This window comes from Rhipicephalus microplus, chromosome 4 (genome assembly GCF_043290135.1).
Source record: "Rhipicephalus microplus isolate Deutch F79 chromosome 4, USDA_Rmic, whole genome shotgun sequence".
Classification (NCBI taxonomy): Eukaryota; Metazoa; Arthropoda; class Arachnida; order Ixodida; family Ixodidae; genus Rhipicephalus; species Rhipicephalus microplus.
In genome coordinates this window covers 77,065,934-77,092,357 of record NC_134703.1, presented here as the reverse complement: position 1 = coordinate 77,092,357, position 26,424 = coordinate 77,065,934, and the positions used below count along the sequence as shown (strand labels likewise).

General features: G+C 42.3%; 3 protein-coding genes across 4 annotated transcripts in view; 1 reads left to right on the top strand and 2 right to left on the bottom strand.

Annotated features, from left to right (window-relative positions):
• Nct (Nicastrin) overlaps positions 1-5,511 on the top strand; it is a 32,756-nt gene extending 27,245 nt beyond the window's left edge. The window contains exon 15 of the mRNA XM_037423183.2: positions 1,795-5,511. Coding sequence (XP_037279080.2) covers positions 1,795-2,000 — 206 coding nt within the window. The 3' untranslated portion in view covers positions 2,001-5,511. The remainder of the gene's footprint in view (positions 1-1,794) is intronic.
• Positions 1-26,424, bottom strand: part of LOC119172759 (ornithine decarboxylase) — a 96,739-nt gene that overhangs the window by 57,743 nt on the left and 12,572 nt on the right. The gene's annotated exons all lie outside the window — the stretch shown is intronic.
• LOC119172167 (uncharacterized) lies at positions 14,329-23,766 on the bottom strand. 2 transcript variants are annotated; one of them, XM_075892981.1, is made up of 4 exons: positions 23,590-23,766; positions 23,153-23,229; positions 21,949-22,505; positions 14,329-21,619 (listed from the first exon to the last, which is right to left on the bottom strand). In XM_075892981.1, exons 3-4 carry the CDS (start codon positions 22,466-22,468, stop codon positions 20,478-20,480), a joined length of 1,662 nt encoding a protein of 553 aa, XP_075749096.1. In that variant the 5' UTR covers positions 22,469-22,505; positions 23,153-23,229; positions 23,590-23,766; the 3' UTR covers positions 14,329-20,477. The 2 variants fall into 2 exon arrangements, with proteins under 2 accessions (XP_075749096.1, XP_037279081.2); XM_037423184.2 differs by lacking the exon at positions 23,590-23,766 and having other exon boundaries at positions 23,153-23,515.

Sequence of the window (26,424 nt, the reverse complement as noted above, 5' to 3'; positions counted from 1 at the left end):
CTGTTGCTTTTAAATTGAACAGGTGTTTCTGACAAGATTGGCAAGATTAGTCTTATTCTTGCATTCTGCACCCCTGTTCATCTCCCAGTGAACGGGCCTCCTGTTAAACGGAACGTATTTTGCTGGTCTCTTGAGGGGACACTTAATGAGAGTCTACTTATGTCGTTTAGTTGTAAAAATGATAGAAAGTCGAAGCCACCCTCAACTTTTCAGCTTGTGAGGCCACGCATTCCCATGTGCCTAGTCATGTTCAGTGCAACTCTCTGCGTCTCCCCTCTCAAGCCTAGCTGTGGCATCGTATGCAGCCACGTGCACACATGGATCATATAGGTACTTGGTCTTCTTGGTTGGCATTAGTTTCTGCCGAGACCAGGGCAAAGCGCTACTAGCTTACAAGAGTGAACAAAGGTGCTTCCTGGCATTGTGCGTGCTGCATTTCTGTCCGTCTTTATTTGAAGGTCGTGTAAGGCAAGTTTCGGGCATGCGGCGTAGCTGAAGTGCCTAAGCGAGTGACGACACAAGGTGCTGTTTGTTTCAAGACGATTGCTCATTCCAGCACTCTTTATCAGATCAGCGTTGTTTCGAGCCAGCTCTGAGTAAGCAAGATCTGTTAGTGTTGTCTGCATAACACTTACAAGTGTTTAGTTTGTAAGTGGATATATTGTCATGTGCTAGTGATGTTGCAGAAGGCAACAATCACACTGGTAAAGACGAAACTCCTACTGGGTGAATCAGTTCCCAGAGAACTTACGTATCAATGTACAAGCAATGCACACTGAACGCTGAATACAACGATCACATTTCTTGGCCTCGGTAATATGATGCAACATTTTTGTCAAAAATAAATCATTTTTGACAAATCGATGATAGAAAATTCCAGCTTTATCGCTGGGGCCCGTACTAGCTCTAGAATAAACTGCAGTAATTCCTCGTTACAGTCAACCTTCGTTATTGAGTACCCACTTTAAGTGTACTAATGGTTGAAATGTAGTTGTGACAAATCCCCGACCAAATCTCATAGAGTCTAATACATTCGCTGACCGCTTAAGCAATAGTGTGCGGCCTTAGCCTACCGGTTAGTGCATACTAACTGCGTACTGCGATAACATTTTGGGCGAGAAAATTTCACTGCTCCGCTGAACGTTGCAGATGCCACAATGCGCCGTGAATGGTTTTTCATCATGTATATAAGTGTGGAGATCAGCCGATAAGTTACTTCGACTTGCGCGTGATTGCATCGATGACATTGTGAGTAACTATTGGGGGGAAAAATGAAGGCGAGGTGGCAACCACCGACGAATGCACCGGTATGACTTATCATCGCTTGGCGACACCTGCGCTCACAACTTTGTTCTAAGCTGGTCATACTCCTCGTGCGCCTCGAGTAATACTGTTCTATATCCTCACATTTAGGTAGGGGACCGGAACAAATTGAAAACTGAGCAATATTTTGAGTGAAGGGATTGCTTTATAACTATGAGTTACTGTAGACTACTAATGTAGTGATTGTTTTAAAAAAACCATTCTTATCAGAATAGTCTAAAACAATTGAAAAGTTTCCCAAACATCGTGGGGCAAGCTGCAGTGGTTAAATTTTGTGGGTCAAAGCCGATGACATCAAAATAAGAAAATGAATGCGTGTGGCAATGTTTAGAGCCAGTCATACAGCTTAAGAACAAAGAACCTTACTTTGTCTGATTTTCTCACAATATGCCATTGTAATCGGTGGTTAACTCCAGCTAAAACTGCAACTTTTTCTTCTCGTTTGCGACTCCACCACATCCCACTGCGTAGACTGGAGCACGCGGGAGTACTCGACGTGGACCGAGAGCGTGTGGGAAGAGGCATCGCTGCAGGTGTTCCTCATGCCCAGCTTGCGGCAAGAGGTGTCTGTTCTCATCGGAGGCATCGCCGTATTCCTCATCTCCCTGCTCACCGTGCACTGTGTGAACCAGCAGGCCCTGGTGCTGTTCACACCACGCGCACTGGTGGGCATCTAGGGAAACGACACAAATCACATTGCTTTGGCCGACTGGACGAGCCACCAGACAGGCGATGATAGTGGCCGACTGCCACCCCCCGCTGAGGTATAGAGGCATGCAACCACCCGGGGACAGCTGTTTACTATACACCCTCTTCTTGTTTTTGTTCATAAAGTTCGTTAACCGCCCTTCTCTACTTTATAGTTTGTAGTTTTTGAGCCGTGGTACTGTTCTGATTTAGAAGTCATTTTCTGTGAGAAGATTACCTCATGTGACTTTGCATAGAACTGTGAAAACACTTCAGGGAAGTTGTCATTGTTTTAAACCTTTTCACGGTAGACTTTCTCTTTGTTTATGGGTCTGTTTTTGTTCTTGTGTTCACAAGAAAGACGTAACGAAGCTTGGATGCAAAACAAACTAAAAGAACAACAAAAATGTCTGCTAATATTGCTGGGAAAGCCGCGGCCCTATGTCGTCATCGAATTAAGTCTTTCTCTGTGTTGTCACCTCTTAGTTCCTCTTTTGTACATGTTTTGTATCAACACTTTTTCAGACCATGAATGCCTATTGACTTTCTTCACTGTTTAACATCTCAGCGCTGTTAGCAGCATGTTAGGATTCATTTATGTTCAGCTGATCTGAATAGCTTTGTGTTAGAAAGGAAGTTTTTCTGCAGTTCCTGCTTGCATAAGTCCGGAGCATATGCCAAAAAAAGCATATACGTAGTACACAGAGGGTCGAGATGCATCAAGTTGATGAATAATTCTTGCAGCCAAAGTCACAGTATTACAGCACAGCCACGTGGGATGGTGCAGACTTGACAGGTTGTTTAGTTACTTGCAGTTACAATGCAGTTAAGAAAACGTAATATAACTGTAGTCATTCTGTTATGGGTTCTTTAGATAAAAGTGTGTCAGGTCCATGTATTAAATCAATATTTTAGTTTTTGTTATCATTGTACTGAGATGCCCAGGAAACTAGCTAATAGTTATTATAGTTGCATGCTAATGAAGAAGCTCAAAGCACAAGAAGTGAAGTCTCATATTTTGGAACTTGCTTCGTATTGATTATAAAGCTACGATGATCACTTATACAGGAGAGCGTTCAGTGTTCATTAGCCTGCTTGGCTCATAGATTGCCTATGTTATTTTGTTCTACATGGACAATATCTCATAAGTTACTAAGTGGCCCATTTATTGTATAGACTTAGGAAAAAAAGTAGTCTAACCGCTAATACGTATTGGTGATTGCCTGCAGTTCAAAATAAAGTGCACTCGCCTTGCATGCCTTTTGTTAAAGCTGAGAATGAAGCACACAGGTGTTATCTGACCTCGGTAACAGTTGACTTAACAGGGCTAGTTTCAGATCTCAGCCTGAGTTTATCTGACCCATTATCACTCGTATCGATTATTCTGCTTGAGCTTTCAGCAAGATAAGTGAAGCAAATGCCGTGGCATCTGCTGAATGGCATGGCTGTAATGTTGGTCGATTCTCGTAGCACAGCACTGGCAATTGCAGCTTCGTAGCAGAAAGAAGCTTTAGAAATACATTCGGCAGTGCTGTACATTCAGTGCCTAGGAAGTTTCCTTGGCTGCCACATCTGCCTAAAAAAAAAAAAAAAGAAATGCAGGTCGAAGTTTTCGGATACAGAGTGATTGTAACTTTGACTTGTCTGTGAATGATTCTTGCCAGTGCTTCGTCTTTACGTTCACTTCCTAATGTGTCGTCGCTCCAACAAGCAGTAACAATACGCCACACTGGTATTTGCGACACTTTTTTCTGTTTATTTAGCAGCATCCCTTCTTGCTCGCACTGGTCTCGTTAAGAACTTTTGTTTCATTAGTATGGTCTCTTGTGCAGTCATCTTAGTGGTATGCTGTAGACCTGTTTTCCTTCTTGGAACATCTCGCGTCGTGCTGCGTGCTACTGCCAAAAGCTTTTTTTTCCTTCCAATTGAGAATGTTTTTGTGGGTGCCACGAGCAAGTGCTGTTGTTCAGGCACTTGCTGCTTGTCCTTTGGGGGTTGCCGACGAGTGTGCCTGCGTCAGCGCGTGGGAGACTGGAGGGGCCTTTAATCCTGCCGTGTTTGGGCTCAAAGCTGCTGACCCAGTACACCTCCTTGCACGCTTTGGCAGCGATCAGTTGCAGCAGCGCTTTGCTCCCAGATTTGTTGCTTGTGTATAGGATAACCTTGATACAGTAAACATGCATACAGCAAAGCAAAGTGAACCTATAATGTGTTTCACTGATGTCAGTCTGATAATGCATACAAGCTGATAAATATGTAATAGGACTATATTAAAGTTAGATGCAGCTTTTTTTATGCTGATGTTAAAGTTTGTGCTACTTAAACCACTTTTGGAACTTGTGTCTCCAAGAAGCAAGAAGAAAAGCAACAGTTAGGGGCTAGAAGTGCAGTCTGTCATCTGCGAGCAAAGCTTCGAAGGTCACCCTAACATTTGGGCACCTCATAACAATGTATTCGTTGACCACTGCCGCTGCTGATCGTTTCTGTGCGTGTGTGGGGGAGCTGGGACAAAGAAAAAAAAAGTGCCTTTGTCTGCCAAAATACTGTGATTTGTGTGAAAAAACTCTTTTGAAATGCCAACAAGTTGTGACCGAGCGAACGAAGTTCATTGTGTGAAGTCCATTCCAAGAAGCATTGCATCACTTGTGTAGGTGCAGTGATCATTACAAACTGTTCTCCATCGAGGAGGCATGTGTAATTTTTTTTTTCTTTTTCGTCCATTCTGAGGAGTGCGTCTTTTTAAGAAGTGCACGACGCCTTTTCTGTTTTTCTAGGACAAGTGTGTGTGTGTTTAATGCGATGTATAAAGTGTATTATAATATACACAATATTAACTTTCTTTCTTCCAGAAGTGCATATGTGTAGTGTGATGCTAAAGTGTGATATTTATTACAAAATCCCCTGCATGTAAAGTGCTTACTAGTAATATACCGTTCTCGAAATTGAAGTGAAGTATAGCACTGCATATGAAGCAGCCTGAATTTTCTAGAAAGAGTGAAAAAAAAAAAACTGAGAAAGCTACATTTCAAGGCATGGTATGTGAGACTTAAGCAAACGTGTTTTCAGATGTTTATAAATCTGTAAACTTTCTTGTTGCTTTTCTCGCGGCTTTTATTTCTTTTTGTAGTACCATTTTTGCCACAACCATGTGCTTTTTGCTGGTGCGTGCTTGTCCTAGAGTGTGTGTAATAGTCTAGTCCCGGGAAATCCAGCTACGACTTTGATTTAAAACACTTTGTGTAATGCTTGCAACCTTGTGTGGTTGCACATTTCCTCTTCATTTGCAGTAAAGTTTTCCTGTAACAACCTAGAAGACTGAGTTGAAGTTTGTAAATTCCATCACTTATATATCATTTTACAAGTGGGGGGGGGGGGTCTGTGCTGCCATTTAAATGAACAGTGCTATGGCGAGTGCATGTTTATGAAGATGGTTGCATTTGTTCATTTCATGATCCTATTAAATTCATAAAAAAAAATAAAACCTTAATTTCAACAGCCCAAGATGGTGGTGCCTATGTGTCTTACGTAAAGTCGTCTGTACTATCTGTTGTTCACCCTTACAGCCATGATTGCCTAGAAATATGGTGTGGTCATTAATTGAAATCGTACGCTACAGACCTGATGCAAAATCCCACAGATCACTGCTGAAAATTGTGTGATATCGATTTTTTGCTGCCTCTTTACTGCATTCTTAACTGTGGAAATTCATCAATCTCTTACATCAATGGGTGTGCAGAAGTGTCAGTGCAATGGGTCTTGTGAATGCACAATACGAAAAGTTTGCAGTGCACTGCTGTTGCTTTTACAAACTGCCTATCCTTTTGCAATCACCATGCAAGATATAATTCATATTTGTAACTGTGTGTTTCATATCTAGTTATAACAATATACCGGGCCTTGTGGCTTGTCCAATTTGTTAGAGGAATGGCTTCCTCTAAGCCTACAACAAAGGTTGGATAAAAGTGGATTATAATGTGATACACTACCCCAATGAGAAAGACCACCTGGCTTCGCATGTGGTTTTTCGTTGCGGCTGCAGCTTGCACTAGGTATCTTAAAGCGATGTACCTTCACACAGAGCACTCTACCTTTCACATTTCTTTCATACATACATACATACATACATTCATGCATACATACATACATATATACATACATACATACATACATACAAACAAGGACAGAGGAAAAAAGAGGCACACAATACTTCTATGTCGATGTATGTTTGGGACTGAAGCTTTTCAATTATGAATTGCCGCAAACATGCCCAAGTTTTCTTTCTGGTTTCTGTGTTACACGATAACAAACTTGAAACCTCAACTAATGTACGGAATCTTGGTTCCACAATGCCCTAAGCGAGTGTAGTGGCGAGATTACAGCGATAGTGTGTGGCACATTGCAGTGCAGCCGGTTAGGCACATAATTGGTAGCTGAATGCTCGCAGGAGTGTCACATTGCTTCACCTCTAGCACTACTACATTTCAGCCTGATTAGGTGGAATGCAGATAAATGGTCACTATGAAATAAAAATGGGTTCATATATGCATAAGCATCTGTGGTAGTTTAAAGGAAATCACAGTGTTGCTTTGTTATATTTGGCAGTTATTTCAAAATGACATTGTTAGGCATGGTTTCACTTTATTTCAAGCCACATGCACAGCCATGGTTCTTAAATTTTGCTTTATGCAAATAACCTCGCTATTGTATATGTTTCCTTTCCACATTACCAAATACACTGTCCTTCTTTATGGAAAGGAACATGCGATCGCCTGACCTGCTCTCTACAATGGCTGCTTACAGTATCTCGCAGTGCTTGTCCAGAGGCCATAACTCGTTTTGTTTGCCAATAGATGACGCCAAAAGCCAACATCTTTTCTTTTGCTATCGGTTGATGGTTGGTATTGTAGGCAGCCGCGGCAAAGCGCAGGTCACGTGCTCACAAGTTCCCTTTCAAAAAGAACCACAGTGTACATTTGTTATACTTATGCTATTATAAAGTGATCTTGACAATAGTTCTAATTTTAACTGAAGCGTATCAGCTGAAGCACGTTTAGGTACCGTGCAATGATGTAGGAATACAGTCAGCACCAGAGGTGCAAGTTTCCCATTAGCTTAGGTGGAGCTGGTTAAAGGCAGTAAGCCATAGTAACTGTGTATTAAGTGAGATATACGAAACAAATTTGTCATTGTTGTATTTAAAATTTGTGAGCGTGTTTACGGAAGGTTCATTGGGCAACATACTACTCGTCTAAAACCAAACTGTCACGAATTAGGGTTGCTAATCAGTACAGGAATGGGGGCAGGCACCCTCGTAACTGATGCCTCTGTTCAGCACCTGAGCCAGGTAATGCTGCACGAGTGCAATTATGTATGCTCCGCAAAGTAATGTTTACACATCAGAAATATGGACAGCATATACGACTCTGCTCTTACGGGAAGGTGGAAATGATACAGGTCCAAAATGCCAAGTGGCAGATTAAGCAGCCACCACAAAGTGCACAGCTAGCAATTCTTTTAAACTGGCGGTTTAGTGGTGCACTCATATGCGCATGCCTTCAGAATTCATTGGTCGAAACTGAAGTGTAGCCAGCCTTTGCGTTGAACATGGGCCGCCACAAGTCAGGGCCGGCTGTTAGTGTTGTCAGTATTTGATGGCCCAGAGTGCTACCCAAGCGCAGCAAAATAGATTGAATGCACTTTAGTGCAGTCTTGAATGCAAGTCATGTGTTTTCTTCTACGTGGGCCCTTACAGCATGCTACGTCAGAAACCGGCAACCGTTTCTCAATGCCTTGAAGTGCGGGGGTGATTTCTCCCTGATTGTGTGTTATCTACAGCAGTGCTGCTGTAGATAACACACAATCAGGGAGAAATCACCCCCGCACTTCAAGGCATTGAGAAACGGTTGCCGGTTTCTGACGTGGTGTACTTAAAGAGGCCCTGAAACACTTTTTCGAGTAACCATGGAATCAATTCACTGGGAAAGCGTGTTATCTCACAAATTGAACACTGCAACAATTTTGAGAATACGTTCAGTACGAGCAGAGTTACAAAGATTTGTCACACGCTGCAATCACATTCTCTTTTCTCTCGTCCCAACGAAAGCTCTGGAAGCTGAGCAGGGAGGGATGGAAGGGGCAAACAAAAAAGGTCACTCGCGCTCTGTGACGTTGAGAATTTTTTTCTTTTTTTTTCTTCGGATACGCAACTTTTAAGTGCGATCGCGCGCGCATGCGTGGACAATTGACGACCTTTCGCGGCGACCTCTGTAACAACCGAGCGCGCCATGTTCAAATCAGCCAATGGCTGATAGATGGGCTTCCTGGGCTTATTTTTCGTAATTTGTCGAGAGAAGAGAAAGCTATTTTTAGCTGACTTTGATAATTTATTGTGAATTCCAGCCTCCGTTCTGCGCTATAATATTTGGCTCGGGTGTTGTGAGAAGCCCCTACTACTGATCGGCAGCGTTTTCTGACCATGCTCAAAAAGTGTCGCAGGCCCCTTTAAGCAGGTCAGTTACTGGAAATTGCTTTGATGCAGTGGACATGAAATACTGATGATGAGTCATGCCACGAGCAGAGACAAGATTTGCTAAACAGAACACTAAATTAAGCGATGGTAATGCATTCAGCTGTAAATTTTCATATTAGCTGCTCTCAGGATTGTGTAGATTTGAGTAACCTCACTCTCTGGGTTACTGAATTGTTTACCAGGAACAAATAATGGTATATAATGAAAAGAAAAACAGAGAGAAACTGTCGTTTTACTTTTTTTAAACGTTTCTAGTACAAAATGTAGCCCAAATATACGAAACTACTGTTACATTCATACACTGGACTTGCGATAACTCAAGCTCTGATCATTTATACGTTCGGTTTTCTTCAAAATTTAATTTTTGGTTGGCCTTTTATTCTTTCAGTGTATTTAAAAGCTTCTTAATTCAAACTCCATCATTTAGTTAATTCATACTTTTTGCGGTGCTGTACCAGAAGATATCTGCTGCTTTCGCACTACCATTTAAAAATTTGCGTGCTTATATACTACTAAAACGGTCTAAAAATAAAAAGTAAAAACGGTCTAAAACGGTCTAAAAATAAAAAATAAGCATTCAGGCCTTCAAGAAAAAAGGCTTTCACAGTAAACAATCTTTGAAACGAAGCACACACATGATAAACCGTGATACTTCTAAACTGGTATAGAGAGCTTTGTGCTGAAGGCATATATAGGAAAGAAGCAGTTGGCAATTCACGATGTCTTTAAAAACTCTGGTCAGCAGTAAATGGCCGATAAATTTATGGACCTTATAGCTGTGCTTTCTGTCCATTGCACGCAGTTATGGTTAAAAACAAGATAAAAAAATTTTTTTAAGTCTGATAATATCAATGCCTAATCACAGTGTGTGGTGTCATCTCACCCACAGTCGTATATCTGAGAACTTCTGATTATTCAAACTTGTTGGTAGTTCAAAGAAAATTCAGAGGTCCCATCGAGTTTGAATTACCGAGAGTCGAAACTATTTTGAAGTCATCTTCTCACATGAAGTTCAGCAAAGAATTTAGGCCTGTGTCTAGACTGCTGTACACTTTTGATTGAAAAAATGCGAATTTTTACTAGCAGTGTAGCAATCTGTATAATAATCTTACTTTTGTGTAATGCCCCTCTTCTGTGTTTTTTTGTGGCTATGTCGCAAACAACTTCGTGCATAAGTGTTGATGTGCGCTTCGTGTATGTTGTCTCTGCGCTAAAGGAAGCTAAAACATGACGTAGACACACTTTGCGAATTAGTACACTCTTTATGGCAGTGTTTTTTTTTTTTCCAGGCTGCACACATACATATAGGGAGCTGCAATTATACTACAAGCTTTGTGCCACAGCACACAAGATAGATAGAAATGTCAAATAGAGCAAGAATGATTGCTTCTTTAGTGTTTCTTGTACAGTGGGACCGAAATACTATAGCAATTTCATTTTTTTCCCCTTTGGTGCACTTTTTCAGAAGCCCAAAGAGCACTCTGTCTACGTTGGTGATGAGAAAGAAATGTGTAGAATGGGAGGAATAGCTATTTTATGCCCGCTTTATATCTGGGCACATTTGGTTTTCATAAATAACTCTTGGCATTGGCCCCTTTATAAAGGTGGTGCATGGTTGATCACGATTCTGCCAGCAATTTGTAGCACATTACAGCTTTTACTTATTGTTTGCTTTCACAATTTTGTGCTATAAATATTCCTTTAATTCATGGAGCTGGGCCTGGCAAAACAACTCTGATTTGGACATGGTCACATGAAACTGATCTTTATTCATTAATTTTTTGGGTTCTTGTCAACTACAAAGCATGGCAATTATAAAATAAATATACATGCTCATAAAAAAGCATTCAGCCCTCGAAAAAAACCACCTGCACAGCTCTAGGTTCCATTTATGATATCAGCTGACTCAGCTTATTTCAATGGTCATGTTTGCAAAATTAGGCCATAGAAGAATCAATGGGAGAGAAAATTTAATACCATTACTCATTAACAGAAAATGAGGAGCTATACAATAGAGACAAGCCACTCACTATAAAGAAATTTAAGTTTTAAAAAGCCTAGTAAAATTTATTGCAACTGACTCAACTAAAGCAAAGACGTTTGAATCACTGCCTTGTGCAAAAATCGTCTTGGGCACAACGTGGAAAAATGCACATTTCTTTAAGAATACTAGCTTGTTTCCTATGTTATAGGGTGCACTTCAATCATTCTTATATTTAAACTGTACGTAACTATTATATGCAGTTCAAATGTACTCCTGTTTATAATATAAATGCAACAAATACGAGATCAGATTGTTGGCTGGTCTGTAGACATCTGCAATTCATTAAGATAAGGAGAGTTTTTATTAAAGACGACTGAACTTCTGACAGTGTTTCTGCATATGCACTTAACAATGTCGATAATGCGTGTAATGATATTTCAAGTGAAAGGGAAATTTTCAAAGAACTTGACACTAGGATGAGGCTGTGAATGCATGTAGTTCTCAAAAAGCAAGCACATATTTAAGTGGGTACCACTCATTCTCTATTCTTGAAGTTTCTCGAAGCATGCAAACAGCTGCGAGATTCTGACAGCTTAATACAATTTTACAACAATAAAAGTAAGCGTTTCTTTTATCTTACGCCGCATGCCGTACAGTGAAACCATTTTAGGCAATTATGGTATCTGAAGTTTCGGGTTGAAAAACCCACACATTTGTGCAGCAACAGCCCCCCCCCCCCCTTCTTTTAATGAAAACAACCCGTTTCTTATACACAGTTGTACTCAAAAATATAGATCACATTATTGCTGAAGTGTACGATTGCATCTGTGTTTATGAGTGCAGGAGTGACTTGCGTGTGGCTTTGAGTATACTGTGTGAAAAATGCTTGTTGAACAAGCTTGTTCACAAATTGCAGTGCTGTTTTGCTCATCTCGCTTTGTATTAAACTCGCTTTTAAAAACCACATTATGTGCTCCGATTACTTTCTCCGCATGTTGTGAAAAACGTACATACTCAAGGAGTTTAACACTCCAGGCAGCATGATGTTTCCAAGACGAGAGGAAACGCAGAATATTCCAGAGTCCAGAAATGCAACCTACACTTTCAAATGCGCTACATGTACAAGCAATGGGACAAACATAGGGTTGTTTTGTTTTAAATGCAGCAACTTCGAGATGGGCCGATTTGAATCATGCAGCATTTTCTTGATTTGACGTGGTTAAAACACTTCAAGGCTATGAATTTTTGTTTGGGTTAAAAGTAGCGGTGTGCAAATATGGAAATTTTCAAATAGGAATCAACTATGAATACATAGCTTCAAGTACGAATCAAACATCAAATAATGAAGAGGTGCAATTTTTTTCCACCAGTAATCTTTTACTCAATCATATATTTATGTTGGAAACACTACAATTGTTAATATAGTCAGTTATTGTACACAAAATAAAAAAACGTCACCATCTGTACTTGCCAGAGAGCATAGGACTGCAATAGTTGAGCTTGTGACTTTGATGTCTTGGATTCAGTCCACATCTTGAACAAGCCTTTTGTATATTTTCTTATGTGGTAGCACTGTATTACAAAAAAAAAAAAGCTTTCATACCTGCCATGACGACTAGTGAGCATAAGGCCACTTGTTTGATTGTGTAATAGTTAACACCTGTGTACTTAAATAAAAACGATTGTTAAAGTAGCCTAGGTGGTCACAATTCATCAAGGTTCCCCCACCATCAGTTTTGGCTCGAAAGACCCCGATTTTATAGTTTTCTTTCTAATTTTTCTCCCCTGTTCTCACTATTCAAGCCACCAAGGGAAATAAGAGTGCTTGGGGCATTTTTCAACTAGCTTGCTTCTGTTGTCTTTCTCGAGGACTGCGCGCTCGCCATTTTCAAATAAAAAATGCTGTGTTAGGCTGATAGCTGCACGATCGTGACCGAGGTGTGCCAGGCATGCAGCGATAACGCGAGGTAAGCACGCGATATAGGTGATTACTGCATGATGTGTAATACAAACACGCCCCAAATACGCCTTACCAGAATTCCCCCAAAACAGGGACGCATTCCTATTCGCCAAAAACAGGGAACGGGATGCACGCATCACGTTCTATTCTGAACCTGAAATTCACTCCAGTGTGAGCACGTGTGTTCCATTGGCCACCCTCCAGCAGAGTGGAGTGCTCCAATGCAGAGTTTGTCGGCCACTCCGAATCCGCCAATGGAATTTACCATTACCCAAATGCATGCTTATGCATCCAAGCTTCGAAACACACAAACATTTACGTGTGCAGTCTTTTGACTAAAGTCTTTGTACTGGCCGCATTAAGTGCACACACCAGGCTGAGTGCTGGCTGTTTACTAGAGTTTCTGTGGCCCGTCACAAATTGTAAGCTCGTGAAAATAAAAGCAGTTCTCATACATTTCATTCATAGGTGGGTTCTGATTGTCAAGTGTTCAACAGAATTTGAATAGCATATGTGATCAAAGTGTGAGTAACCTATATACTTTTGCAATAGGCTGTTCCATACAACTCATCACAAAACAATAGGTTGCAAAGCAGCAGCTAGTTAAATGTTGCTGGCTTTCACTTTTTTCAGTGAAAAAGAATGCATATTCTTGTCTTGCTGAAGTGAACAAAAAAATTAGCAATTTAGTGATCAAACTGATAAATGCTCCACATTCTTAAAACACTACTAGCAGTAAAGTAAATGAACTGCAGCTTTTATATCTAAGCACTTGCACGCAACATATCCAAACAGCGTGGTCTCCCATTCAAACGCGTAGATTTCTAGTGGCTTTTTTAACATGCAAATGCATATAAATTCTTCTGGATCACGCATATGTGCATTTTGGTTTGAAGAGCCAGGCTGTGTTGATGTGTTGCTTCTCATGCATTATCCACCGCATTCGCCTCGGTGTGGCTTACACGAGACGTTGCACCCACTTGATTGGCTGTAATGACACGGGTCCCAATTGTGGTCACTGTCGGTTGCCAGAAATGCTCGAACATATATTTTGCGACTGTCCAGCATATGCAAGCGAACGTCAGCAACTGATATCTTCGATTGGCCGATATATTAGTCGGCCATTAACCGATGAGGTTGTGTTAGGTCCTTGGCCTGACGCCAGCAGCACACATGTGGTTATATGAGCCGTCATCACTTTCTTAGAAACCACTGGACTGAATGCACGTCTGTAGAGTTACCCAGCCTAATAAGGACATATCATCTCTTACCATCGTCATTCATCACTTTCACTCCCCAGTCACCCTTCCCCAGTGTAGAGTAGCAGGCCAGAGCAAACTATGGCTCAGGCCGACCTCTCTACCTTTCTGTAAATAAATTCTCTCTCTCTCTGGTCTGTGCAAGACAGGAGAGCGAAATGTTCTTCGATCTGGTTTTGGTAACATCAAACAATGAAAACTATGCTTATGAAAAAATATGGCAAACACCTAAAGCATGACCCTTACTCTTCTGCCATTGTGTAATTTACTAATTTCAGCGATGTTGCATAAGTGCACTGGTAGAAAGTTGATATCACCACTGACCAGAAGTATTATGCAACTAATACTGACAATTGCATGGTATGAGGCAGAAGAGAAAAAAAAACTGCACATGTTCTGTGCTCCCTTTAATGTAGCAGCGCACTCTACAGAACATGTTTCTTCACAAAGAGAGCGACTTATCATAACAAGAGTGGATGAGCAGGTAATTTTTCATTGCGCTGTCGAGCAACGACGCGCTGTAGTAATAGCCATGGAGTTGCACAAGTGAAATAAAATGCTAAGCATGACATACAAGGCAACACAGTTTCTTTTTATCGATTTATTGATCGGGGTACACATTCTGATCAGCCTACATTGCATGCACAAATTATACACGTAGTACAGATGATGCACCGATTTGGTCACTTCTCAGTTAACTATCAACTATTAGGATTGTTGGTCATCTAACTGCTACACAATGTGGACGATTCAAGCGCTTTCATCGCTTGTTCCCCTAAAGGGAGCACCTTATTCAACCAATTTTGATGAACATATCTATGAAAAGCATAGAATGCTGAGGTTACTGCTTGTCTGCAGCTTATCCCGATACCTGTACGCAATTTACCCCAATGTTGTTCAATAGGTCAAACTCGCCGCTTTATATACAGAGTGCGTACTCTGCACTGTTAGAGCTTTGCAAACAGGCTGTGCAAATTTAGATGTATTTTTTTCAGTGGGGTCCATATTCTACACATTTTAAGGTACTGTTTAAAAGAACTCAGACACAAGCCTAATCGCATTGAAATGTGTGGCCAAAGTCTAAAAGAAATAAACCCTTTCAAAGCATGCAGTCTCCAGCAGATAGTGCATAAGAATGTTATTGAGCAAGGGCTATTATTCTAATATTACCTCGTCATTTAACGTTTGCCTGATGTACTATAGACATGCTGTTAACAGTGCATGCACCAATCACTACACAATGCCTGCAGGTGACTGTGAAAGAACATACCATACATGGGAAAAGCAAAAGGAGAGAGACAAGAATGACCGTGATTCTGTTCTCAACTAGTGCAGATCAGCTGCAGTAAAATGAAATGTTGAGAAACTTTTAGTACAAGCAAGCTTTACATTTTAGTTTAGTTTCCCCATGTTACCACTTTGAAGAAAAATTCACTGATGCAGTGCAAAGCTTAAATGACATCTTACTAAGATATGCCATCAGCTACACTGAGTCATAGTGTTGTATGTTGTGGAATGCACAAGCGAAAGCATTGAAGAAGATGATCAATCTATAATGCGGCCATATACGAGAGTGAACCATAAGCAGACGCATCATTGCTTAGCCAATGTTTTCATACTTTAAAGCCTGCTTTTGAAAATGTCCACTTTTTGAAGATGACCACCATACTCCACAAATACTGTTCTTGCCATGCTAAGGTAGAGAGTAGTGGGCAAAAGTCTACGATGCAATTACGAGTTACTGTAGCAATTCGCACTACGAGGGTCATGACTATGACATGCACTTGAAAATTCACGTGGCCACACCAATGCCTACGAATGAAGGAAGAAGGAGAAAAAAAAGAAAGAGAGTAAACATTCCTATTCGGACACAAACACAAGGGTCGCTACAGCTTCAGTAGGCATGAAAAGCACACCGTACTTTATAGGAACTTTTTTTATCCGATAGGTACCCAACCGTCCACTTTCTGGACTGTTTCTCCCTCTTCACACTCAAGCACAACTTCCCTGAGGTAGGCAGGCATGGCTACCAAAAAGCCAGTCCCCGTGAATGCCAAAGCTGCAGAATCTTTGCAAGCGATTAACATTTCAGTGGTTGCATTTATGTCCTGTTCTTTTTTTTTTTTCAGCTATGTGCCACGAGAAACGCAAGGCTACGCACTGTAACAATCGACAAATGCATGTGCAAAACAAGAGAGGCGTGCTTTCATGGTACAACAGGAGATGAACAAGTTAGCCCAATGAATAATTTGGCTTTCTATTTCTTGTCTGCATGCATTTGTAATTTTATATGCTGCTCACATGCAACAACCCGACAGGCCTTGACAACATGGCAACCTAGGTACACAACGATTGAGAACCAAACTTTTGTGAGCAAGTAACGAATTTCCTGCGAGCGCACAGTAAGATCAAATTTTTCAATATTATGTAGATAAACATTTATGAGGCAGCACATCAGCTACAAACGGCCTGTCTGGAACTGGCATCACAGCAGTACATAAAATGAAATCAGCTGAGTCAGTACCTCGCCGAAACGACAGTTAATGCAACTCCAAGTAATCTATGTTCACATGCGGAGAAGTACCTCGTTTCTCAACATTGCATGACGCCTGCCATATTCTTGTGAAGAAAGTTTGAATGCCAGCAACACTGAGACATTCAGAGTGCAAATGACTCCAGCAGCTTGAGCAATCACACCTTCCACCTGCTTGCAATAATTCTCTAGGAAACGAGAATTGAACAGGGTAGTAAATTCGCAAAACACGACACAAAGCAACTTTATCGCTACATATGACACTTGAAAAGTAAAGAACACTTGATAAAAGACAGTCATGCAGAGAAATCGAAGAGACAACGAAACAGTCTATTGAATGGCAAATAAGTTTGGCACTACAAACTATATCCCTAGAGCATCAAAAGGGACACGTTTATTGGAACTTTCATGAGGTAGAGCTGTATCTTTGGTCAGTATTCTTAACCTTGTTGCCATAAGTTTGGCACACACGCAGACACATAAGACAGCACAGTTAACACACACATAGACACAAGTCACATGACTAGTAAACACATACAAGACACTAAGAACAAGTGGCAGGATAGGATGCACATTTTTCTTTTATGCAAAAGGAACATTCACAAAAACGCGGACACCCGTAATGCTGGTGGAATGTAAACACCACTTTCTTAAAACACTCACAAACATTCAGACACACCAGTGTCTGCAAAGCAGCCAAGAATGTTACAGCAGATGTGATAAGCAATGAGCCAGTACACGAGGGCTCATAAAGAAAAAGATTGTTCTGCTTCACAAAGGTCTCCATCCTCTAAGCAGCCTTTCAAAGTTTCTAAATTGAAGTAGTCAGGGAGCTGTGACTTCCCATTCGTAGCAGCCAAATGAACAGCATGCCTCTCGCCAGATTAAAATGCTGTCCGACCACAATCCTGTGATCGCTGCATTGACCAGTACAGCAGAAAATAGCCTGGTAAAACATTATGCTACATATACACAGAAAGGGAGTGTTACGAACACGTATGAACAGCTCGTAATGTTATACTAATGCCAGCAAGGCTACTCGCCCATTATGAGCAAGGGAACTGACAATGAAATGCTTGCCCTACCCCACCTCTATAGACGCTGATTTCAAAGGGTTACACCACGGTCGTCTAGCGGCCAAGGTGCTCGACTGCTGAACCGAAGGTCCCGAATCGAATATTAGCCGCCGTGGCTGCATTTTTCATGGAGGCAACAGTGCTTGAGGCCCACGTACTTAGATTTAGGTTCATGTTAAAGAACCCCAGGTGTTCGAAATTTCCGGAGCCCTACACTACGGTGCGACCCATAATCATATCGTGGTTTTCGGATGTTAAGCCCCAACAATTATTAATTTTCCAGCCATGGACACAGAACAATCTTTCTCATGACATTGTCTTCAGTTGTACTGTTCGAGCTACACCTGAGAACATACCCTGGTAATTTCGTAGCTGCGAGCATTGAAACTTATCAAATCTCTTGGTAACTTCTTGGGAGCACCGCATCCAGTGTGAAGCATGAGCTGTGAAAGGCCTCTTCTCCAATTCTAACAGCAACCTTGAGTTTTAGAGAAGGAATACTAGCATGTAAATCCTGTATTTTGCTTCGTGCAAACTACAATGACTTACAGCATGAATTTTTTTATATAAGGTATTGCTCATTTATTTTTTTTTCTCTCACACCAAACTTTTGCCTGTCAGTATAACCTGAAGCAGTTAAATAATTTATGACTAACAGGTCATAACAAACCGTATAAGCCACAGAGCCAAACCAAAATATAGTGAGCACAACACTTTTCTCTTATGCAGTTTGTACGACATCGCACAATCCCTAACAGTGTGAAATTTTACCGTTTAATGTGCCTTCCACAGCTCAGTGAAATGGTCATGCAAACTCGCACGCACGATGACAGACGGAAGTGACAAACACTCGTTTATACACGAAGTACCCTGAGTAATGTGGAAGTGCAACGGACTTTTACACTTCTGCAACCTGCTAGAACTTCCTGCACTGATTGACGTACAATAGGACTAGTGCCAATAGTCCTCCCTCTGGATTGCAAAATCAAATCTCGCTCTGAACAGAGTACGAGACTGCTATCGTGTAACTGAACTCTTCTCGTATCACTGCTCCTTTCCTCATACAGTGGAGTTAAATCACCAACACAGGGAAGCTGTTTGCATGGTCAAAATTCAATGTACTAAATGTGCATATTACTGATTGCCAAAAAAAAGAGGTTTCTTGCCAATATTGGCATGTAAATGATATATGCTTCTATGAACAACAGGAATATGGTGAATATATTTTTCAGGTTACATGCTGCTTCAATACAATGAAGTTTGAGTCTGTTATCGGGGCAAACAAACGTTTAGCGGACTTTACTGCCTGCAAAGTGAGTAGACAGGCATGCGATTGCTTGGAAATTTCGCACGGGGTTTGCCTTTGTGTCAAAAGCAGTAACATGCTGCGTGTTGTCTCGTACTCTGATACCATGCCTCTGTTAGAAATCTGGATCAAGGCATACGCCTTCACACGCTGAAATAAAATCGAAATTCAGAAGTACACTTTTTTTTCTTTTTCTGCCTATTATCTATGTGTTGTTTGAGAGAAGTTACATGAACTTCATGTCATTGCTTCATTGAAACTTTACCATTCCATTTCAGAGTGTTCTCACATACATTTCAAAGACTGAAGCCACAGCAAAGGTAACCATAATACAGTCAATAAATACTAATGAACTAAAGTTATTGGCACACAGGCTCCATAAAACTCACTAGTGTGTGCTTACAAATTGATAATTTATGTTAATTGACATGACTGAAACATTTATGCAATAGCACTCTCAAACAAGTACAATTATATTATATTTGCATACACATAAACTATATTAATAATACAGCGTAATTTGATTCACAGGTATGAACATCTCAAACATATGACGTCTAGCTGGGGAGAATTCGGGGCTTGCAATTAGCAGCGAGCCAATTCATGGTTGCATCTGTAAGAACTTCGACCGTTTTGGTAAGTGTTTCACATTAACTGTATGTCAACGTGTAAAGCTTTTTAATGCTTTTCTCATACGCCATCGCTCTGCACGTTTTATGCCATACAGAGTAAGATTAAATCCACTGGCTCAAATATAAGTGAACTCCCAGATGACATTCTCTCCATATTATCCTTTGCGTGTATTTTGACTATTTAGAATTTCATCTGTTTTGTTGTAAATTATATATTTTTTTGCCTTAATAATGAATGTCTGAGCGTTCCTTTCCTCTTGTGTATACTCCCCCTTTATGTAATACCCCAACAGAGCCCTTTAAGGGTTACTAAATGATGATGATATCTAAAGGCGAGGTCCTAACATATCTGTGGTGTTTTCAATTATTCAAAGCATATGATAGCTCGAATTATCATTGGTCATCATTCGTATCATTCGAATGATCATTAGTCATATTCACGAAACATCAAACAAAAATAAAGTTTCAGCTTTTTGTGTTTGCAAAACACTTAAAGGGCTCCTGAACCACCTAAAATAATAAATATAGTTGTGGTGTTCCTGTTATGCACGAGTCTGCAACGAAAGAGTGGCTGTGAGAATTTCCCGAAATTTTTAGCCAGAAAAATGATTATCGGCTCTTTATGAAAAGGTAGTAACATTCCAATTTCTAAGAGAAAAGTCCATAAACATTATTAAGAGCCTTAACATCACGAGTCCCACATCAGCCAAATAGTTTCTACACGCAATATGAATGCTTTGCCGATTGACTTCAGATATTTTTGAATCTCATCAGCAACACAAAGAACTAAACAGGCAGGCTAGCCTTTTAGTTCACATTTACAATATTTCTTTACTTCAGTTTATCAGCAAGTCAACTATAATATTAGTTCAAAAAAGCTCAAATATTTATATAACTATAAATTTATATTCAGTTTAATTATCGACACATGAAACCAGAGGTTCAACCAACACGGCATAACCTTTTAGAGTTAACTTATAATTTTTTGTCAGTATATTCCTTTTCACTAACATGATAAACAAGAGAGTGTGATTGTTTCTCTGTGGATTGAATCATGTTTGGGCAAATACAGTGCGATTTCACTTCCAATAATTGGCAAACCATCATGAAAGAAAACAGAGATCAGTGTAGCACTATGATGTAGTAACCACCACCAGAATTTACCTAGTATGACGTAGTGAGCACCACCTAGTCAACGAGTGCTTTCTCGCTGCTGTGCAGTGCCATGTGTGCTTTGAGCGCTGCAAACTGCAGGAAATGCTGGCCACATGCCGAGCACGAGTACGATGGCTCGCCCATATGCGCCTTCAGGTGGCTCTTGAGGGTCGAGAACTGCGAAAATGCCTGGCCACATACCTCGCACTTGAAGGGCTCAGGGCCCAGGTGCAGCTTCATGTGGTTGCGCAGGTGTGTCTGTCGCGTGAAGGTCTTTGAGCAGATGCTGCAGCGGAATGGCAGCACAGGCTCCGGAGGCTGTGGAGACAGCTCGCCAAGATGGATCTTGGAGTGCGCCTCGAGGTCTGCCGCCTGTGCAAAGGCCTCACCGCACAGACGACAGGCAAAGGACGCCACCCCCCCTTGCTCGTGAATCTTGACGTGAGTCCGCAGCGTCGAGGCCTGGGCAAAGCCAAGGCCGCAGACGCCGCAAGCAAAGGGACGCTCGCCCGTGTGGATGCGCATGTGCGTTTTGAGCTCATAAGGGCGCGAGAACGACTTGGCGCACAGGGCACAGCGGTGTGGTCGCTCGCCCGTGTGAATCTTCATGTGGCCCCGCAATGTGGATGCCAGGGTGAAGTCTTTGCCACAGACATCGCAGGAAAAGGGGCGTTCGCCCGTGTGGGTGCGCAAGTGGTTGCGCATGGCCGACGACTGGAAAAATCCCTGGCCACAAACATCGCATACGAAGGGCCGCTCGCCAGTGTGTATTCGCAAGTGGCGTTTGAGGTCGTAAGAGCGCAGAAACTGCTTCTGACAGACATCACACTTGTGGGGTCGGTCTGAACTGTGCGTCTTCCGGTGGGCCCGCAAACTGTTGCTCGTGGAATAGGTTTTGCCGCAGAGCTCGCACTCGTGTGGTGGCTCTGTGGGGATGGTGCCGTGTGGCAACTCCTCTGCGTACAACCGCAGCTCTTCTTCATGCTCCTTGAGGTGACTCTGGACCGAGCAAGGTAGCATGAAGGGTCGGTCACAGATGCGGCACAGGGAACAGTTTTCAAGCTTGTGCGTGAGCTGGTGCCTTTTCAAGGATGCCAAGTAGAGGAAGTGCCGTGGGCAGAAAAGGCAGCGGTGCGGTCGTCGTTTTGGATGAAATTTCGAGTACTTTTTTGAACCTGAAATCGGACAGCGTTGTCAAGAGAGGATTGTGAAAATGGGAACTCATACAGCACAAGCTCTGGGAGCGTACGCTTACATATTTAAAAATTATGCAAAAAATCTGCTTATAAACAACCAGGCTACCTTCAAGCAACCACAGCTTGTAGCGACAACATCCCGTCAAGTGACTTACAACTCAATTCCTGTGGAATGCATCTGATAACAAACATAAAAATTGACACTTACTTTCCAGAAAAATCTGGCTATGAAGACTGCATTAGAATGCAAAAATTTTTGGAACTTTTCAATTCATAAATTCATGCACTTAATGTTTAAGAGCACTTACCAATAGCCACTTGATGATAGGAGACACCATGCCTCAGGTGAAACACGCTGTGAATGCTGATGCTGTCGAAAGTTGGAAAGAAGCGGCCACAAACATCGCACTCATGCTTCCTAGAAGGCAAGTGAGATGTTCGGGCATGCTGAAGAACATCTGACGCAGAGAGGAAACCTTTTCCACAGTAGTAGCAGTAGTGCAGTGTCTCCAAAGACGACACAACCTCATGCTGACAAAGCTCCAGGCGAAAACGAAAGCCACTCTTGCACCGTTCACAGTGAAGCGGGAGCTTCCGTGGGTGCTTCTCCGTCAGGTGACTTCGAAGAGTCTCGGGGATGGCAAAGCGCTCTCCGCACTCGAAGCAGCAGTATGGCCTGATGCCAGTGTGTATGAATAGATGACGAAAAAGAATGGCTGCACTTGTGGTGGAGTACAAGCACAACGGACAGAGGTAACTTTCCTCCTGGTCGCCATTGAGCTCATCGATTGGAGATGGCGGGAGCATTAAAGTGGCCAGGTCTTCCATCGCACGCTAGGGTGGGCTGGAGTGCCTCAGCTTTCTCCTGGAGAAAAGGCGCAATGTAAAAGGAGAAATGAGCTATCTGCATTGCTTACGCTTCCTTGTGTGAGTAAAATGGAAGCACTTTGCATCTGCTGTCGCATTTTGTCACTTAACTAATCTGTAAATCACAGCTACAACTAAATGAAGGAATTAATGAAAAACGAAAAGTTTTTTTAATCGTGAAATCGTGTCGCGCACATCTTCGATAACTAGTGGTCAGTGTCAACAATTTTATCATAAGTGGCGCTCACGCTAAAGAGATTACCCTTAAACATTTGAAATTCGCACCTCAAGAGGTAACTGTGGGGGGCAACGAAAAAATAAAGCCCGCGCGCCTGCTGTAATCTCGGCGGTTGCGCTACACCGGCAAAGCGCACTTCCGGTGGTTACACGGCACACCACTCAAAATGGTTACCGCGCGCTAGATAACCTCCATGAAACACGCAAGTCTGCACTTGTTTTTGAAGCAAAAGTAATTTACGTACAATAACGCACGGTTCCATAGACAGCTGACACAAACGAAGCGGTTACAGGTGCCAGCCAGATCGGCGGCGATCATTAAACCAATCACGGCAACCAGCGCGCATCGAATCGATGTGCACCGCCGAGACGAAATGGGCAAATCAGCACAAAGACGACTGCGCTTACCTGACATGTACTTGTAGAAAATCCGCCGGGTTCAAGTCGGAATGGGGTTTCATTCTATCGTTCGCTTCAAGGCGACGCTGGAAATGGGCAAGAAACTTAGGAATTGAGAATGCAAAGCCAATTTTTAGACGCGTTCGCTCAGACCGATACTAAGAGCGAGAATTTCTCGAGGCACGAACGCCACACTTTCGTTGCCTTTGCTCGATTTCTATCTTATCTCTCGAAACTTAAAGATAAGAACAGGGTCAAATCACTGCTGAAAGCAACATGCCGGTAGGCCAATACCACAGAGAAAGAAATGACGCGCTAGACGCCTGAACCCCCGCTCCCGCGACGAATAAAAAAAAAACGGCTCGAGGGAGACGCAGCAGAAAAAGAAAAAGGAAAAGCGCACCAGAAAAAGGGAAGAAAAAAAGGATGTGGGGAGGCTGACTCACAATTTTTTTCTTGCTTTCCGCGCACTGCGACGTGGTGGCGCTGTTGCCCGCGCCCTGAAAACAATTCGCTTTTTATATGACATTCACAAGCAGTGGCAGGCAAAACATATTCAAACTTTTTCGCCTCAGATAAGGGACGAAAGTCAAAGCACTTCTAATTCAATCGTCAGCGCGTGTGATCGCCATGACAACTGCCCGCAGCGCTCCCTCGCGCCGCGCACTCGTGCCGCTGAGTAACGGAAATTCGCGCCGCATCGAAAACGAAACTGTTGCATAGTTGCTGCGGAAACCTGGATATTGTCCGCGTTTCGAGCGGCTCATTGCCGCACGCATATTTAATCAATTTTTCTTAAGACTTAATTAGGCTCATCTGCTTGGTGCAGTCGTGCTCCGCAGTCGGTATCGAAATTTAGGGTGACCGCTCAAGCCAGCAAAATGAATGCTTGCTTGTAAGTTGTGGATGACCTACTTGCTGCACTATCCGCGTCAAATGAAACACGTACAGCGGCAAGTTGACAGGCGCGCGCTTTCAATACGGTAGCAACGTTAGCTCTGCGGATTTATGCGTGCCTGTCCATGGCGATAAGTGGACGGCGCGCACAATAGCAAAGGCTTGCCGCTTTTCGGGTTTCATTTGACGCAGATATAGTAATAACGCATTCACGCGATCAATGTTTCTAGAACTATAAACGCTGCATCTGATCTCTTCACCTTTCCCTGTAATGCTCACATTTGTCAGTTGACCTAATCGAAAGTAATCCACAGTTGCAACGTATCTTAAACATTTTTGCGGCAGCACACAGCTCCTACAAAACACAAAAAGACCTCTAAAAACGTTTTTAAACGGCTACAAACGGTTTTATATAGGACAGATGCACGGATACCATAGTACCGTCTATTTTTAAACCACATGCGCGCTATGAACACTTCATGAGAGGTATATATGTAACACCTGTGTTTCGGTTCGACGGGAGGCTACGACAACGACGGCGTCAACGGACAGCATGTGAGCCTAAGCTTTGCTTCTAAAAATTAACGCAGAATCACTTTCGGGAGTCTTGAGAATCTTATTGTCCGCAAAAATAACATAAGGAGGGTGCGACCCTTCATTCTATTATGTTTAGCAGGGGTCCGGCAAGGTACGTGTTCTTTCCAGGGTTCGCAAAAACAATAAGCTCCTCACAGTGACTGATCCCTTCCGAAGGAATTCCAGAAATATTGCTGACTCTCTTTACCAGAGCAGCACAAAGCACCATATGGGAACTTTGCCATTTTCATCGATGTAAAAGACTTGCTTTATAATATTCCGCAAGATCGACTATGAGGCGGTCCGGGATCATGTTTATTGAAAATGGGAACGCGGCTCATATTTTAAAATGTCTGTGACATGTCAGTTGATTACTTATTAGAACTAATTTACTTAATCTAACGGCAACGATTGCGCGTTTCTGAAATTAATGTTTCAGCCAGAGTAATGGAATAAGTACAGGATCTTATTTAGTATCCGTTCTTTGTGAAATATTTTTAGCACGGTGTGACAAGTGCGTTGCTAAGCGTCTAGATTAAAGTGCTGGTCGTTGTTTTAGATTTGTGGATGATTTCCTTTTCATTCTTAATTTTAACAACTTGCATGGTATGAAGACAATTAAAAGAATTAAGGTGTCCACGATAAAAGCAAGAATAAGCAACTCGTTCTGGCCCCCGCACGGGACCGAAACGTCTTTTTTTTTTACTTGCTTTTATCGTGGTCGCCTTATTTTAATTCCTAACCGGACGTGTTTCTGTCCACCTATCGCTCCTTCAACTTGCATGATAGTGAGTGATTTTCATATTTCAGATATTTTTTTTAGGAAGTGTGTGGGGATGTGCGTATGGTTCAATCACGAGTTGCCTGTGAATAGCACCATCCGATTTTCAAAACTGTCCCTCAGCTTCACGGGGGAGCGCATGTGCTTGATGAACAAACCGCGTTCCAAAAAGGAGGTTCTTAATTGGACATCAGCATAATTCATGGTCAAGGGAAGTTGGTCAAAGAATTTTGATGAACAGCCTGCGTGTGGCCTTCTGAAAGTCCTGCCCACACCATGTTCAAGCTTGTCAAGTTCACGCGAGGACGCTGCTCGTCAGATTAGAAGCTTGCGCGTAGCATGAGCTTGAATGGCACCCAGCGTGAGCAGCTTGTTATTTACACGTTTCAAAACATGCATGTAATTTCGTCACTTCGTTTTAAAGTTTTAAAGGCACGCCGTGCGCCAATTGCATTAGGGTGCCTCAATGCACGCTACCCTGCTGGTGGGCGGGAGGACACGTGCACGTTTCGGCTTCTACGATAGAGCATCTTGTAAATGGTGTGTTTTACTTGGAAATAATGTTGAAAATGGCCACTTATGCACCAAAACTGAAGTCAAAGGTATACGTAGAAACTAGTAATGGTACCAACCTGAAATTTTCGCCACCATACGGGATCGTAAAGTAGCCAATTTGGCACAATGTAGCCACCATCAGCAACCTTTCCGCCTTGGGCTTTTGAACGAATACATAGATACAATTGAACTTCATTGGAGTCCTGAGGGACGAGACTAAAAGAGGCCACGACATCGCCCCATTAAAGTCGGTGGCTCCACCCAAGTCGGTTCCGGGAGATGACCACTCTCAGCGACGACACCCCAGGGGGACATGGCCAGTGGCCGACGATTGGTTAAGGGTCGGCAACTGGTTGGTGGTCAGTTCAGTCGGCGAGACAACCGAAAAAAAGTGTTCGGCCTGTGACTGGCCATTGACCAGGTCGGCAGTAGGTCGGCCAGCGTGCTTGGCACAATGTCGCAGGTTTACCGT

Coding starts and splice junctions, on each gene's coding strand:
- LOC119172167 (XM_075892981.1), bottom strand. CDS start 22,468: ATGGAAGACCTGGCCACTTTAATGCTCCCGCCATCTCCAATCGATGAG. Junction 21,620..21,948: donor CTATCATCAAGTGGCTATTG/GTAAGTGCTCTT, acceptor GTCCGATTTCAG/GTTCAAAAAAGTACTCGAAA.